At 38.8% G+C, this 16,266-nt stretch overlaps 1 protein-coding gene across 1 annotated transcript in view; it reads left to right on the forward strand.

Annotated features, from left to right (window-relative positions):
* Nucleotides 1–16,266, forward strand: part of LOC124595256 (disks large homolog 5) — a 172,063-nt gene that overhangs the window by 82,635 nt on the left and 73,162 nt on the right. The window contains exons 16-19 of the mRNA XM_047133923.1: nt 119–285; nt 6,481–6,657; nt 9,757–9,898; nt 11,091–11,214. Coding sequence (XP_046989879.1) covers nt 119–285; nt 6,481–6,657; nt 9,757–9,898; nt 11,091–11,214 — 610 coding nt within the window. The remainder of the gene's footprint in view (nt 1–118; nt 286–6,480; nt 6,658–9,756; nt 9,899–11,090; nt 11,215–16,266) is intronic.

The following is a 16,266-nucleotide window of genomic DNA, read 5'->3' on the forward strand; positions in this document are numbered from 1 at the left end:
TGAAGTAGTTTGTTATACGCTCAGAACTTATATGAATTAACAAAGGTAAAAACTTTGGAAAGTTGTGCATTTATTCCATTCCTTTATGTAATACGTATTTTTTAATGTGCTTCGACAGGGTTTTCATCACACTCACTCTCCATCTGTAGATCTTCCTTATAAACCACGACCAGTATTGCCAGCTCATTCACATCCAGGATATAGAGGAAATGATGACATGAACATTGGCTATTCGTGCTGTGAGGGTGGAACATTCCCACGAAAAAAAGAAAATCAGAGAATACGGTAAAAATTTCCTAATGAACTTATCTCTCTTCAAATTTCAGCATTGCTGTTGAATGATTGATTGAAGTTACCTCTCTCGTCTTCCAAAGGGTAATGATTTTCAGAAGTAGAAGTATAAGACATTCCAGTGCAGTTGGTTGTATTCTGCAGTCTATCACTGAGAGTGCAATTGTTTTCTTGCTGCCCTCTCCACCACAAAAGGTCATAATTGGAACTGGTGAAAATTGCAGTTGTGTCTAGAGAAAAATTCCATAGTAAACATTGAATTTCTGGCTGTTTTAAGTTGTTGTAAAATAAACAAAAAGAGAAGTAACCCACAAAATTCTTAATTTATTATTTTATTTTTTTGGGGATTGGGGAGGGGAAGAGGGAGTCATTGTTCTGTTACATTGTGAAATTATTAACAAAGTCTGAAGAAGGAATTAAAAGTTTTGTGAAACTGGTGATATTCATAATGAACAGGTTCTCATGCTTTCCTATTTTACTAAAGTAAAACAAAACTGTCTGAACAGGCCTTGAAAGGCCCAATGATACTAACTGACTGCCCTGTCGTCCTCAGCCGATATGCATCACTTGGTGCGGATATGGATGAGCATGTGGTCAGCACACTGCTCCCCCAGCCATTGTCAGTTTTTGTGACCAGAGCCACTATTTCTCAGTCAAATAGCTCCTCAATTGGCTTGCAAGGGCTGAGTGCACCCTGCTTACCAACAGCACTTGGCATACTTGGACAGTCGCCTATTCAAGGTCTTCTCCTAGATATGATGTGGCAGCCTGGTTCCGATAACACACACCTGCTAAAACAGGACGTGTCAGTATGTGATTATTAGCCATTGCCAGCTTACCTGGTGGAAGTCTTGAAAAAACTGTGGCATGGAAGAAATAGGGGCTGCATATGATTTGTTGTAGTGACGTCACAGTTTAACTGGCTTATTGAAATCGTTGGAGAGGTGATACTCATTTAGTTACGCACAAGTTCTGAGCTTGAGAGGAGCTCAGTTGATCAGTTTCTTGTAAGTGCTGGTACAGCTAATAAATGTAATGTGCATGTTAATGGCAGTGAAAGCTATTGACAATTGAATATCCTTCTGGAATATTACAAGCTTGGAGGAGTTTGTGAGAAACAGTGATGTTTCAGATCTGAGTTAGTACAAGGAGTTGGATCAGTGGCAGCTTGTGAATATACATTATGAATGTTCACAGATTTTTAGATTCAAATAAATTTGAGGGTGTGAAATTAATAGCATCTGCTGTATAACAGTTATGCTTATCAACAATGCAACTAAAGGCACCACCAATAATAATATTAGCAAGAAAAGTAGTAGTGATGATGATGATGATGATGATGATGATGATAATAAGATGCGTAACTTATCTGATGAAAGGATTGTTTTTGTGTAATTTTGTTGTTTTGTACATAAGTAAGTACAGTTTAGGGCAATAACAGAATTATGTGTAAGCTTTCGCAGCTCTCAATTTTGCATTTTTGTGTAAGTGAGAGTTTTTGTGCTTTTCCATTTTTTCAAACAAATGTATAAGATCCCTAATAGATATACGAGTTCATGAATTTACTTCCATGCTGAAAATAAGATATTCTTATGCTGCGCCCACACAACAACTTGTGCTAACTGTACACCTCCTTATTAAATGTGCGCTTGTAGTCAAGCTTATTTGTATTCGTCATTATCTCAATTGAAGGATCTATTCGCAGAAGCCCTAGCTCCTCTGCGGCTAACTTTTCCTGGTAAATTACTTTTCTGTTCCCAGAATAAAATTTTCGCTTTGCGCCGATTTGAAACTTCCTGGCAGATTAAAGCTGTGTGCTGGACCGAGACTCGATCTTGGAACCTTTGCCTTTCGCAGGCAAGTGCTCTACCAACTGCGCTACACAAGCACGACTCACGACCTGTCCTCATAGCTTCACTTTTCTGTTAGTATTTAAAATAGATTAAGCATAGTTCATGTTAACATTGCCCATGAAAGTCGATTCCTGCGTAGTAAACAACTAACTGCAAACACACAGTGCTGTTTGTGGAAATGATTAAACTGAAGTAGTAATGTCTACCAACATGTACACTTGACTCAACTACAAAAGAGGTGCCGAGATCCATAAGGGCCTAAAGTGCACCACTGTCGATCCCACATTTAAGTGAATATCACAGAAACCAGTGATAAAGTTTTTTGTGAATTTTCGTGTATACAATGTGGGCTTATAGCACAGATAAACCTGACTCATCATAAGATCAACGGATTTCAGAAGCATGAATAAATGCTACAATCTCACAATCAGTGGTGATGTGCTTTAGGCCCTTATGATTCTCAGTACCTCAAATGCCTTACTGTATGATAAAATTTTTAACTTAATATACTGTAACTCATTCAGAAACCAACAAAATAGGTTTACTGTCAGTACAACTTTAACATATGCTGACATCTGATCCAATTTTACTAGAGTGTATAGTGAGTGTATTAGCACATATCATCCAGCAAGATTTATTCTGAGTGAACGGGGATAAAAGTCTGCTGCAGTGTGCGACCACCTGGCGGCACAGATGTAAACTTGTAGTTGAGTGGCAAGGGCGAGCTGTGCACATCATGAACCTACACATTGTTTGTCAAATCTGTATGTATTTGGCCAGTAAGGCTATTACGTCACACGAGTTGCGCATTCACATAAGCTTCTTAAAATGTGCACAACTGAACGTGTGCTCACGAGCCTGATGACAAGCTTCATGGAGTCTAGGAGCAGTAACACGGTAGATTTAAGTTCTGTATCTTTCAGATTGTAGCATCTATATTACATTTTAAGAGCATTCATGGAAAAATAACCAATAAATCTGCAAGGTGTCGAAAATAAAATACTGAGATAGAATGTGTATAGATGGTTTGTTGTGTACTTTTAAGTTCTCCAAATTCTGACTTATTTACAAATATAAAATTAAGTAAAGAATGTGATAGATGAATGAAAACTGGGACTCCATTAAGGGTACAGGGTACTTATGAATAGTGGAAAAATTGAAATTTTTTATGACTTTATTAAATTCTATAGTCTTTCCTGATTACATTGATATATACATTATAGGGTTTCAAATGAAAAATATGTACCAAATTTTAAAGTTACGGTCATGTATGCCGCCACACCCCCTTTATTTCTGTCACAGAAATCAGTATTATTTAAAAAGAACTGTGAACTTTCTGTTTCTAGTGATTATACATATGATTCATTGTATATGTTGGTAACAGTGCAGTTTTCTAGTGTCTGTAAATTATTATCTTTGCTAGTATTTACTTTTGTTTCGCTGAAGCAGTTTGTTCAGATCTTACTAAATGTTTGTTGCCAAAATGCTACATATATTTGTGGAAGTACACATCCTTTAGTGTGCAATAAATATGAACACGCATCAAGAAATTAAATAAAAGGAAATTCTGTGGTAACCAGTTAACAAACAAAGCAAGCCACACTGCTGAAAGTTACCTATGTATCAGTTCTTCTGGGAAGAAACTCCCACATGGTACGCCTCGTGGTGATTCAAATTTTTTCATTAACAGTGATGCTGTTTGTAGCGGATTTGTTGTTGTTGTTGTTGTTGGTGTTGGTGATGATGATGATGTGGGCATCTTATCTTCTTTGATAAAGGAAGTGGCGAAATGTAAGCAATGTGTTGGTGTAGGCTGTCTGGAAATAACTGAACAACAGAGTAGCAGGAAGGGTTTAGCGTCAAAATTTGTTGTTTTTTGTAGATCCTGCAATAAATCTACCTCGAAAATGACTTCAAACATTGTGCATAATTCATATGATGTGAATTTGAAGTTAGTGTATGCAATTCGTGCAATAGGAAAAGGAAAAAAGGCTGATCAAACATTTTGTGGTTTGATGGACCCTCCTCCTCTTTCTCCAGCAAGTACATAAAAATACTTTTAGGCACCTTGATGATTGTGTCTAAAGCATCTATGAAATGTGCAGTAGAAGAAACTGTAAATATTAGTGGAACCGGGGACATTACTGTTGCACTTGATGGGACATGGCAACATCGAGGACATCGTTCCGTGAATGGTGTTGCAAGTGCTACTTCTCTGGAGAATGGAAAAGTTGTTGATGTTGAGTGCTTATCTAAGTACTGCCACACCTGCCGTGGTAACACTGAAGGACGTATTGAACATCAGTGTTCTAAGAATTATGATGGTTACAGTGGAGGTATGGAGTGTGATGGAGCTCTAAACATATTTCAGAGGTCAGTGCCCTTTTATAATGTTAGAAATATGATGCACCTAGGCAATGGGGACTCTAAAGCTTTCAATAAAATTAATGAGTTCAATGTTTATGGTGATATCGTGGTAACAAAACTGGAACATTTGAAAAAGAACATTTGAAAAAGTGGATGGGTGCTAGATTGAGGAAGCTATGAAGAGAAATGAAAGGAAAGTTGCTATCTGATGGAAAATCTCTGTCTGGCCGAGGCAGATTGACAGAAACTGAAATAGACCTTCTTCAGAGTTATTATGGACTGGCCATTAGACGAACTGCACATCTGAATGATGTTACACCAATGAGAAAAGCTGTATGGGCCACCTACTTTTGATAGGTTGTCCATAGATGACCACCCTGTTAATGGATTTTGCTCTAAAGGAGCTGATACTTGGTGTGGTTACCAAAAGGCAAAAGAAAGTGGTCAGATATACCATCATAAGCATTGTCTTCCCGAGCCTGTTAGGAATGAAATAAAACCAATTTTTAGAGACCTAAGTGACCCTGTTTTGCGGAGTAAATGTCTTCATGGGGGCACTCACAATGCAAATGAAAGTTTCAACCATTGCATATGGGAAAGATGACACAAGAATGTTTTTGTAGGACTAAATACATTGAAAGTTGGTGTACTAGATGCAGTGATATTTTTCAATGATGGAGTGATAGGAAGGTTGGAAGTCCTGCTCACATGTGACAGACAACGAGGGCATGAAGCTGAAAGATTTGCTCTTCAAGTTACGAAAGAAGCAGGAAGTGCTAAAAGGAATGCCAAGAGGAAGCTTGAAGATGAAGAAATGCTGCAGGATGAAGACTGTGCTTCAGAAATGTTCTGAGGCACAGTTTAATTGGACTTATATCTTCATTCACAATTTCCTGCAAGTTGTATTTTTGAGAATTCAGGTACGAATATTTCCAAAGTTTATAAAGCATTGCTCTAATTTTTTTCTGTAGCCTGCGATAGTCCATACTTATCTAGTAGACCTAAACTTTATTACAGAATCAACTAAATTATAGAAAAAATAAAATTTTTATTAGGGAAAAAATTATAAAAATTAAAATGTAAGATGTATTTTTTTATCCTTGTAATATGCATAATGGGGGAATTAAATAGGTCTAGTACCTCAGTCATCATGTCATGCATATCTGGTAAAAATTTGATCTTCTAATGTGTAACATTGGATTAAATGGTACCTCAATTTGAGGAAGCATTTTGGAAAAAAATTACATCCATTTTTTGTTATTTTTTTTAATAAGTCTAAGCTGGTTCAAATATATTCGAAATACTTCTAATTTGTGTAAAAAGTGTGCTGCATTACCTGATATCAACCAAAAATCTGTAAAACATGTACATTATAAACAGTGCCCCAAAGAAATAGGTGTTGATTTTTATGTAATATTGAGTCAGAAAAGTACCCTGTATCCTTAAAGAGGATGAAAATTGATGCAAGATCAATCTTCAGTCTCGTTATCCTTTTTTACTTGTAACTATTAAGATTTTGTGCATTCTGGTCTGAGCTGCTGAAGATGACGGTCATGTATGCATGAGGTGTGGTTGCTTGTGTGAATGATGTGTGCATTTCTTTTTCTGAAAAAGGCTTTGGCTCAAAGCTAAATGTGTAACACTCTTTTCGTTGTGCCTGTCTGCAACTTAATGTGTCACCTTTGTGGTGAGTAGCAATCTGTCTTTTCCTTATATTGTTGATATTCCAATCTGGAGTCTCCATTTTAAGATTTTGTTGTGTGTGTGTATGTGTGTGTGTGTGTGTGTGTGTGTGTGTGTGTGTCTGTGTCTGTAACCCCACATAGTTGATATTTACTATAGTTGTTTTTTGTTGTATTTAGTTTCTTTCCATATCATGTGTTCAATCTTTCAACACTTGAATGATCGAAGTAACACCTTGTAAAATGTTATAATTTAGTAAGTTTGAATATTATTGTAAAAATTACAGAATCCCATCAAACCCCAGTGTGACAAGCAAAAGCAGTGCAGGAAAAGTATCAACTGGCAGCATTGAAAGAGCTTCAGACAGAGGCAGTCCCATGCCGACATTTCTGGTAGAAGTCTTGAGTCCTGGTCATAGAGAAAACAAGAGAAATTCTTTGCCTGACTATTGTTACTCACGGAAGTAAGTTCAGTGTTTCTCTTTAATTGTGGATTTGTATAATGTAAAGATATTTTATTTGTTGCATTGTTTTCTCCATCTCTGTTTGTGTTGTTCTGTGTTACACATTCTTGAAATAAAAAAATTAAGAAGTAGAGGTAACAATCAACCGAAAAACAGAGATGCTGTGTCATGAAAAGATACATAAATAAAACAGAACTTTACTATATTTTGGGTGAATCCTTCTTCAGGACTAAAGAGTACACAAACATATCACACATACACTTCTATGGCTACCCTGTCCCGGCTGACTATATTGTGCCACATCTGCAACTTGACTTACACAGTTGGGTTGCCTTGCCGACACAGCAATATATACAGTCTTCAACACATTTCCAAGTATTATTGAGTGTCTATGAGGCAATAATGTACCATTTAAATGTAAGCTAAAGGAGTTCTTGCTTGAAAAATGTTTCTGTTCTCTAGATGAATTCTTTAGTGGAGATGGTGGGTTGGTACCTACATATGTAGCATTTCTCGATAAGTTTAATAAACACAATAGATACACATAAGAGAGACTTGAGTCATCAGTAATACATACCACTTCACTATTTACAACAATCTGTCAATGCTAGAATAACTTTTGTATTATGCAACTGTAGAAATCCTGTCGTTATGAGGCAAAGAACTCATCGCGCCATCTTCGGAGCGCACTTTCATCCGGAAAGGAAGTTCCTTGAACATTATTCAATAGAGAGCAGAAAAGGTGAAACTCTGAGGACACAAAATCGGGTGAATAAGGTGTATGCAGAATGACTTCCCAACCAACTCCTGTATAGTGCTTTTTGTCAGTCTAGCAGAATGTGGATAGGGACTGTCGTGGAGTACCATCAGTTCTCGCAGTCATTCTGGCCGTTATTCTTAGATTGCATCTACAAGATGTCTCAGCTGTTGAGAGTAAATATCAGCAGCAATGGTGACAACTTGGGGAAGCAATTCGTAGTGCACCAATCCAGCGCTGTTTCACTAGGTGCATAACATTATCTTTTGTGGATGGGGGCAGGTCTTTGTACAGGGAATTGCTGTTTTGTTTGGGCTCAGTCATTCCTTTCTTTTCATTATGTTAGTATAAAGACACAATTTATTGTCACCAATTAGGATACTGGATAGGGTTCTGGCGCTGCAGTCCGGAACCGCGGGACTGCTACGGTCGCAGGTTCGAATCCTGCCTCGGGCATGGATGTGTGGGATGTCCTTAGGTTAGTTAGGTTTAAGTAGTTATAAGTTCTAGGGGACTATGACCTAAGATGTTGAGTCCCATAGTGCTCAGAGCCATTTTTGTTACTGGATAGGGATAGCTGGAGTTGTTTATGAGCAAGCAGAGATGCACATATGGCCAGCTGCTGAATTTCGTGATTTTGGCTTAGAGCATGCAGTACCCATACACCTAATTTTTGAACCTTCCCCATGACATGCAACTGTTGCTTGATGGTGGAATGGTCACAGTTCATCTAATTGCCTCTTCTCAAGTACACTGATGTGGATAATTATGGATCAATATGTTTAAACGATATTCATCAAATCCCAAAGGTCTTCCTGAATGTGGAGAGTCACAGTGATCCTCCTCAAAATGAGAAAATCATTTTCTTCTCATGCTCTGTCCAGTGGTATTATCCCCATACAGGGCACAAATATTTCTCGCTGCCTTCGCTGCAGTCAGCCCTCACCTAAATACAAACAGAAGAGTATGTCAGATTTCTCCTCTTGGCACTCCATTTTCTAGTGCCTACAGCTCCACTCACTATCTCAAAATGACAAAGTAACAATATACAAACTCAAATAGCAGCAGTGAACTACAAATAAAAAATGACAGTTGGTAAATAAACCCACAGCAACTGGACGATTAGCATGCAAAAGAAAAACTCTACAAAGTTATGCACCAGCCTAATAGAAAAAATTATTTCCAATGTGTTTCCATGGAGACCTGCTTTAACATGTCTTGCTGCTTTAAATGCATTAATTTGTGTTCTGCATGTCAAGATGGTCTTTCTTACTTTACAAAAACTGTATAAATAAATCTGAAATTTACTATTTCCTAATTTGTATTCTTAATCTTTGTGGTCCTTAATGACATTAACATAACAATGAATTAAATGTTTTGACTTGTCCTATATCCAAGTGTTACCAAACATCTGGAATATGTATTGCAATAAATAAATAAAATAGAAAATGAATAGTCGGAACAACCTAACTTTGTGTGTGTGTGTGTGTGTGTGTGTGTGTGTGTGTGTGTGTGTGCGTGTACGTGCACTTGCACTCTGAAAACAGCAGAGTTGTATAAAAACTTGAAGTAATAAATTGGAAAAAAGAAAGAAAGCAAGTGTACCAAATACTGAGCAGTCACTGTTCTCTCTCTTACACAAGAGGGAAAACGGTGACTTCTCAGTATTTGGTTTACTTCTTTGAAGTAGCTATAATAGGTGTTTCTGTCTATTAATGTTTAACCTGGTTCATTCCGCATCACTGGAAGCTCTCCTTGATGATAGCATTCACTGAAAATGATATGGGAATGAGAGTGAGATTTTGTCTAGGACTCCTTTATGATTTCTTTCTGTATTCCTCTAATTTTCAGATGCATTCTTTTTGACCACACTGTACTTGTCTATTTATTTACTGTTCCCTTATCCCTAATAAAGCTGTCAAAGAATTTGTTGTTTGGGACCTTTTTTTCTAATTTTGTTACCATAATATGACACTACCAGTTTGGTATTATAGCCCGCGCACTTTGCACCAAAATGTCATCCACCATCTGTTTACTGTTGTAAAAATTTCCAGTGCATCTTCAGGGAAACATTTCTTGTTTTTGCCCCTAATATGGCAGCTGATAACATTTGCAGAACTAAAGGATCCTTCTGCTTTATAGTGGCAGTGCTTTTACCCCTTATTGAGGTATTTCTCAAAGTCAGTTGCTTGTAGCTGAAATGCCAGTTGCTTAGTCTACTTTCTGACTGCAGCAGAGTTTGTCAAAACACAGAGTGATTCACCGTTGTTTTTAATGAAATGAAAATAATGTCTGTTTCTTGCATCAAATGGTAATTTAACTGAATTCTGTAATTTTTACAGACCTGCACCTGGAGAATTGAGAAGAGTGCACATAGATAAATCAGCTGAACCGTTAGGAATTCAGATTTCCTGTTTAGAAAGTGGCGGTGTGTTTGTATCTACTGTGAGTGAGCATAGCCTGGCTTCACAAGTTGGTTTGCAGGTGAGTGTAGCTTGGGAACTGAAAACACACTGTGCTTTTCCAGTGACTATACAATATGATTGAATGCTCTCATTTCACGTTCTTTCCTTGTTCTGCCTGCTATTGCACCTTTAACATAACTTGCTCACTGGTTGTAGTACCTCACACTGCAGAGTTCATTGAACTCCACTGTTATACACATTTCTGGTGGCTCCATTATTCATTATATGATAAACTTATCTCTGTAAGTTAACTCGTGTAAGGGCAGATGGGCAGTCATTGAAGAAACATGGTTCCCAGTGTTGTCATGCTTATGAAAGCCATAGCCTCTTTAGAACTAGAGTAGAGAACCAAGCCATGGGAAATAGGAAAGCAATGGTAACAACTCACAATATAGTTGAAGTGCTGAGTCATCAGTAGGAATATGACTAAAACTGAAAATGTTACTAGCTTTCAGATGAATCCTCCCTCAGAAGTAAACATACATACATCTTTACAGCTTCAATGTCGTTGCTGACTACATTGTAGCCAGCAAGGCCAGTGTAGCTGTGCAGGTGTGTGTGTGTGTGTGTGTGTATGTGTGTGTTTGTGTTTGTGTTTGTGTTTGTTTTCGTGTTTTCTCTGTCTCTGAAGAATAATTCATTTGAAAGCTAGCAATGATTTCACTATTATTGATGTGCCTATCAACAACACAACACATCACCTATATAGTGAGTTTTTACCCCTACAAGTTCTATGCACAATAGTAAAATGATTAATTAATGGCACAAGAAGAAATTAGGGACAAAATAATGTTTACAATTTAATTATTATGAGAATGACTTCTTAAGATGACTCCTCTTGGTCAGTACTAACTTCACTAGCATAATTGGCACTGTATTTTATTTACTTCATTCTGGATAAAGTCTAAAGTTACTTGTTCAAACAAGAATCAACAATACTACTTTCAAACAGTTGTGGAAATATACTGGATTAATTTTAAGTAAGAACATAAAATTATCTTTTCATGTCACTTTCAAGTTGAGATGATGTCATACACTTTGATACACCCCCCTCAAAACTAGATTTTACATGCTATTTTGGACAATGCTTTATATGGGTTAAGCTCTATAAAGCTTTACTAACAAATACACACTGCTTGTTAATATTAACCTACGTGCAGTTTCTCTAAGAGCTGGTGCCCATATATTCCACTTTTTGAAATTTATTACAGGTTGGAGACCAGTTGCTTGAGGTGTGTGGCATAAATATGCGGAGTGCCACATACCAGTTAGCAGCTAGTGTTCTTCGGCAGTGTGGAAACTCTATTACTATGCTGGTGCAGTACAGCCCAGACAGTAAGTGTAATTGATTTTATCCATTTACAAATTTACAAGATGAGTAATACTAATTGTGTACAAACATTACTTTTATCAATTTTTCATTCTTCTGTTGTAGGAAGGTTCTGGTAAAATGTAAATGCTTTTGGATTAAAGGAGACTATTCACCAAAAAGCAGAAGCATCACATCTTCAATAGGCACACACAAAAGAAAGAAGCCATGTTACATTTTGGAATAATTCTTTTTCGGACTAGAGTAAAATACACACAGAAGATGCACACATACACATGCTTACATATATGCACCTGTTCCCTACATGGTGCTGGCAGGACAAACAGTGCCAGTTCTGCATTTTGACGGGTGGAAAAGGTTGTGCTGGGGGATGTGTCAGGTGGGGTGCATAGTAGGAGAGGGATTGAGAGTGGGTGGCTAATGGCTCAGAGGGAGGTAACCGTTTGCTGGCTAGGAATGCGAGAAGGAGGGTGGAAGGTACGTGGGCTAGGCACATGAAGTGCAGTTGCCGGATCCGTTGTGGAGTGGAACACTTTTAAGGGGATATGGGAACACAAATAGGTATGGGGTCAAAGAACAGGAGAGGGGAAACTCCAGTCCTGTTACAGGCTTACCTCACCCAACAAAGCTGGGCCAACTGTGAAAGCAGCCAAGTCATATACCACCTCAGCTGCAAACACCACAAAGCTTCTTGTGTCAGTATGACTGCCAGTCAGCTTTCCACCAGGATAACTGGCCACTGCCAAACTGTAATCCATACTCACCAAAACCCACAATCCCAACAGTCCTGGACACGCAGTTGTAGCTCGCTGTTGTGCTCCCACTGAAAGAATTTCTGCTCTTGTTGACAAACTCCTCCAACCAATTGCCTGATATCTTGCCTCCCATAACAAAGATTCTAACTACTTCCTTCACTGACTCTCCACCATCCCCACCCCTTTACCTCCTGAATCTCTACTCATCACTGTTGATGCCACCTCCCTATACACCAACATCCACCATGGCCATAGCCTTGCCATTATTGAACACTACCTCTCCTAACGTCCTTCAGACTCCAAATCCACTACCCATTTCCTTACACACCTTACTAACTGTATCCTGACTCGCAACTTCGTCTCCTTTCATGGGAAGGTATACAAATAAATTCGTGGCATAGCCATGGGCACCTGGATGATACCCTTGTATGCTAACCTGTAACAGGCCATCTAGAGGAAAGCTACTTTGCATCCCAAAACTCCCAACCCCTAGTCTGGTTCAGGTGATAACTTCATGATCTGGACTCATGGCCAAGCCACCTCATCCTCGTTCCTTCAGAACACCTCCTCTCCAATCTGGGGTACTCCTCAACCCAATGTGTCACATTCCTGGAGCCTGCCCTCTGCATTTCAACAGCTGTCATCACTTTCACACAAGAAAAACTCTCTCATATGACCTAGCAACAAGTGGGTGACGTAGCTGCAGTGATCAGAACTCCCTTGCTCGGTATGCTGGAGGTCCCATTCATAGACAGACACTACCTGCCAAACCTAGTCCACGAACAGTTTTCATTATTTTCCTTTGTCATATCCTCATGCACACCCAGTTGTCCCACCACCCCCAAGGATCAGCTACGTAGGAGCAACATCCTTGTCACCCTAATAGTACCTTGGACTGGAACAGATGAACCGTATCCTTCATCAAGACTTTTATTCTTTCTTGTCATCCCCTGAAATGAGGGAAGCTCTACCCAAGATCCCTCCTACTCCTTCTAAAGAAGGGTCCCATTGCTCACCCAACCTACACAACTTCCTAGTCCATCCCTGTACCACCCTCAAACCAAATCCCTTGCCATATGCTGGGCCACCATTAAAAAAAAGTCATGCCATACACTAACTCTGCTGCAAACATTGCACAGAGTTTTATATTGATGTGATTACCAGCCAGTTGTCCACCAGGATGTATGGCCACCCCCAAACTGTTCCCAATAGCAAAGCTGACCACCTGGTGGCACAACATGCAGCTGAGTGCAACAAACTCAATTTTAATGGCTGCTTAACAACCAGGGCCATCTGGATCCTTCCGTGGACCATCAGGGACATCTCCATCTCCCTCTTGTCATGTAATTCATCTGTATTATTTTTCTTTTCTCTTTTACCTTTAATTTTTATATTTTTCAGTGCAATCACACAAGCAGCTACAACTGTGACTGATTTTATCTCCAAAACATTATTTTTCCAAAATAATGTTTTTGAAGCTGTTACAAAAATAGATAGAGGTCTGAATATGTTGCTTATATAACACTATTGGAGGCAATTAAGCTGTTAGTTTATATTTGGTATAGGAATTACCTTGGCTGAGTAAAGATAACATATGCATTACATTAGAACGTGAAAGTGTGTTTTTCAAACAAATATGTTTTATTTTAGGCATAACCATAAAATGGCACTTTTTCTTTCATGCTCTAAATAAACTCCCATTGTGATATAGCATATTGGCGTACTGGGTGTTCAGTGTTTCGTGCTCTGCCTGAGAAGTAAGGAGTATTTGATGGAAATGTTGCTGCGCACTGCTCAGCTGTGCATCTAGGAGCTATATCTAAGGGGCACTCCTCTCAAGTGCCAGAAGGTCTTATTCACTGTTCACCATAGAACCATTCTCTAAAGAGGAAAAACATTAATAAAACAGTTTAGTGGTTCTAGCTTGTAATTTTACTATGATAACATGATAAGTTTTGTGCTTCAAATTTTATCAATAGTTATTTTTTTATGATTTATTTAGGATGGGCACTTTGTTGCTGAAAAGAGATGATTGTTGCAGCAAAATTAAATAAGACCATACATTGTGTGAAGGTGATGACATCTGTGGAATGTCTGAAATCATAAACTAGTAAAGAGGGCCTCTCTAAAAGTGCATAGACATTGTTTGCCCTTCTGTTGCATGAAGTTATTCATGCTGGACAAATTTCTAATGATGTTGCATGCAACACTGTGTAGCCATTTAATGATTACTGCATGTATGTGTGTGTTCGCGCGCGCACGTGTGTGTGTGTGTGTGTGTGTGTGTGTGTGTGTGTGTGTAGATCGGGTGTGGGTGTGGAAAGGGGGGGGGGGGAGTTTCACAATGAAGAGGGATGCAAGTTTGTTTGTAACTTTAATTTCTGCACTCTTGGTTTTTTTTATCTCCTGTCCAGCAAGGATTTTGCAAAATTACATGAAGTGCAGTCTCTTACTAATTACAAGCTCTGTTCCAGATTGAAACAGTTGTATCTGTATTGCATTTTCTGTGTCCATAGGGGGCAGAGACAGCACTGTTGCGTGTCAGAGCAACATGAGCAATTAGTATTATTATTGTGTACTGTGAGTAGTTAGTATTATCACTGTATACTTGTGGTTTGTTTGGCTTGGGAAATTTTTATTTTTGTTTTGTAAATGCTGGAGTATCATTATCAATTATCTCCATTTCAAAGGCACATGCTGTGCTAAGTTAGTTCTCCACATTCTTTTGGAATCATTACAAAGATCTTCCAATACCCTTGTTTCTTTTATTTTCCTAAAATGGTAAACTTTGTCTAGTGAAGAAGTGGAAGAACATGTAAAATAAGGGAAAGGGAACCGCTCATCTATAGTGGACTGATGCATGGAGCACAGGAACATATAACAGGAAACAGAATTCACGCTAGCTTTTGAACTCCTGCTCTTTTTTCAAGAACAACTGCACATGCGTGCAACCCCCCCCCCCTCCCCCCCCACACACACATACACACACAAAGACAAACTCCTCTCCTGTGACTATGGCAAGACTAGAACTGGAAGAAGTACTTTGTGTTTACTTACTGACGTGAATTACTTTTGTAAAGCTTGGTTCTAGAACTGGAAGACAGATTTCAATGACAGCTCAAGACAGAAGTAATAGATGCCAAAATCCCATTGTTGGTTCCTAAATTTTCTTGTTTTGTGTTCCTTGATTTGGGTTTGTTGCTTACTTTCTTAATTCCTGATTAGCTTATTAGGCTACAACACTTCTCATTCCTTCAGTGGTCGAGGGAACCATTGATATTAAACCTAGGGTTTGTCTCACCTTTTGCGTGTGTGTGTGTGTGTGTGTGTGTGTGTGTGTGTGTGTGTGTGTGTGTGTGTGTGTGTGTGTATGTATAGCCATGGGGTTCAGAAAAGTGCCGTCACATGTCACTCAGTGCATCTTCTCAGTTTGCAGTCAGTCAGAAGTAAGATGGCATCCATTCAACAGAAGGCATTTAGTGTGCTGCAGTTTGCAAAGAGTGAGTCAGTGATTTGGGTCCAGCATGATTTTCGTTGGCATTTTGGCATTGATCCCCCTGCTGCCGAAAACATTCATTGTCAGTATCGCCAGTTTTAAGAGACATGATGCTTGTGCCAAAGCCCATGCCAACCTCGCACTTCTGATGACAATGTGGAAAGAATTCAGCAGATGTTTGAGTGGAATCTATGAAATTCTACACCCTGTGCAAGCACAAAACTGGCAATGCCTTACACCTCTCTCTGGTGATTATCAAGTCATTTGGTCTATAAACAATACCGACTGCAGTTAGTGCCAGCTGTGCAGGTTGGTGATAAAAGGAAACAGAGAAGGTGATACATTTTCAACATGGTCAATTTTCAGTGATGAAGCAACATTTCATATTGACGGTAAAGTAAACCGACATAAAATGTGCACATAGGGACTCCAGAACTCTCATGACATTATTGATCACAAAAGAGACTCACCTAAAGTGAACATTTTTTGCTGCTATTTTTCGCAAGAAAATGTATGGTCCCTTCTTTTTCGAGGAAAACACAGTGAGTGGAATGGGCTCTCTTCATATGCTGCAGAATTGACCTTTTCCACAACTTCAGGAGCACTCTGATGACTTCATTTTCTAGCAAATTGGAGCTCCACCACACTCACACAACAACATACATCATTTTCTTAGTGACACTCCGCCTCACTACTGGATAGGGCGCACGGGATTGTGACAAGCTGCCCTGCATTCTTGACCTCCAAGATAGCCAGACAAGATTCCATGCAATTCTTTCTTGTGGGGATATGTGAAGGAAAGTGTG

The sequence above is a fragment of the Schistocerca americana genome, chromosome 2 (assembly GCF_021461395.2).
Source record: "Schistocerca americana isolate TAMUIC-IGC-003095 chromosome 2, iqSchAmer2.1, whole genome shotgun sequence".
NCBI lineage: Eukaryota > Metazoa > Arthropoda > Insecta > Orthoptera > Acrididae > Schistocerca > Schistocerca americana.